Below are 1,084 nucleotides of genomic sequence, written 5' to 3'. Positions count from 1 at the left end.
CATGGCTTCATGCCTTCCTGGGCTCCTGGTTTACCCATCAGCAGGGCTTCCTGGCCCGAGCACCATCCAAGGGGGCCGAGACCAGGTGTCTGTCCCCTAGTTGCAAGGGCGTGATAAGGAGCCCATTCACTGTCCTGGGCCTCTCTGCCAGGGGCCCCATGGGCTGGGCTGGGGGGACTCTTCTGGTTCCCATCACCATGTCCCAGGCACCTGCAGATGCTTTACAGTCTGGGAAGCACCGTCTCCCTTCTCATCTCATGCCGACCCCGGCCCAGTGGGTGGGTGGGCACTACTCCCCCGGCTTACAGTGTGGAGCTGAGGCACAGCACCCCTGATCCTGGACTCCAGGTTCGTGTGCACTTCAGCATCCGTCTCTGGCATCATTTATCCGGAGTCACCTCCGGGGAACTCTAGAGTGTGCCTGGGACAGAGCGAGCTGTGGGAGAGCACTTCCAGTCTTGTCTCCTTAGTGGGTACGACCCGGTCAGGCCAGTCTCCCCTGGCGTTGCTGTTGGGACACAGCATCGTCTCTCCCGCCCCTCCCAGCCCTGCACCCCCGCACGAGTGTGCGCTCAGCTGCCTTGGGCTCCCAGCCTACGATGCCAGCTCGACCCCCATCGCTGCCGCCCCTGCCTCTGCTGCCGCCGCTGACGCCATCCCCGAGGGACCCCCAGCAGGGCCTGGGGCCTGCCCGGCACACACGGCCTCTGCGCCTCGAGTCCCGGGCCAGCACGCAGCCCGCCAGCCCGTGAGCCCTGCGCCCCTCCCCTCGTCCCTCCTCTCCCCCTGCTGGCAGAGACTGGGCCCTGAGCCCAGCCTGAGGAGGGTACGGCGGCTTGGACATGGGTGTAGGGCCTCCATGAGGGATGATTTTGACCCAGTGGCTGTTGTGTGTGTTTGTTTTTTTTTTTAAAGTTTATTTGTTTGAGAGACAGAGAGTGAGCGAGAAGGAGGGGCAGAGAGAGAGAATCCCAAGCAGGCTCCACGTCCAGCTCAGAACCTGACGCGGGGCTTGATCTCATGACCGCGAGATCATGACCTGAGCCGAAATCAAGAGTCAGATGCTTAATGGACTGAACCCCCC

At 62.7% G+C, this 1,084-nt stretch overlaps 1 protein-coding gene across 1 annotated transcript in view; it reads left to right on the top strand.

Annotated features, from left to right (window-relative positions):
* Nucleotides 1-752, top strand: part of CUNH16orf96 (chromosome unknown C16orf96 homolog) — a 36,370-nt gene extending 35,618 nt beyond the window's left edge. Inside the window, exon 17 of the mRNA XM_077762756.1 lies at nucleotides 547-752. Within this exon, the coding sequence (XP_077618882.1) occupies nucleotides 547-752 (206 nt within the window). The remainder of the gene's footprint in view (nucleotides 1-546) is intronic.
* The last annotated feature ends 332 nt before the right edge of the window (nucleotides 753-1,084 follow it).

The sequence above is a fragment of the Crocuta crocuta genome, unplaced genomic scaffold (assembly GCF_008692635.1).
Source record: "Crocuta crocuta isolate KB4526 unplaced genomic scaffold, BGI_CrCroc_1.0 scaffold234, whole genome shotgun sequence".
Taxonomy (NCBI): Eukaryota; Metazoa; Chordata; class Mammalia; order Carnivora; family Hyaenidae; genus Crocuta; species Crocuta crocuta.
This window is presented reverse-complemented; position numbering and strand designations above follow the sequence as displayed.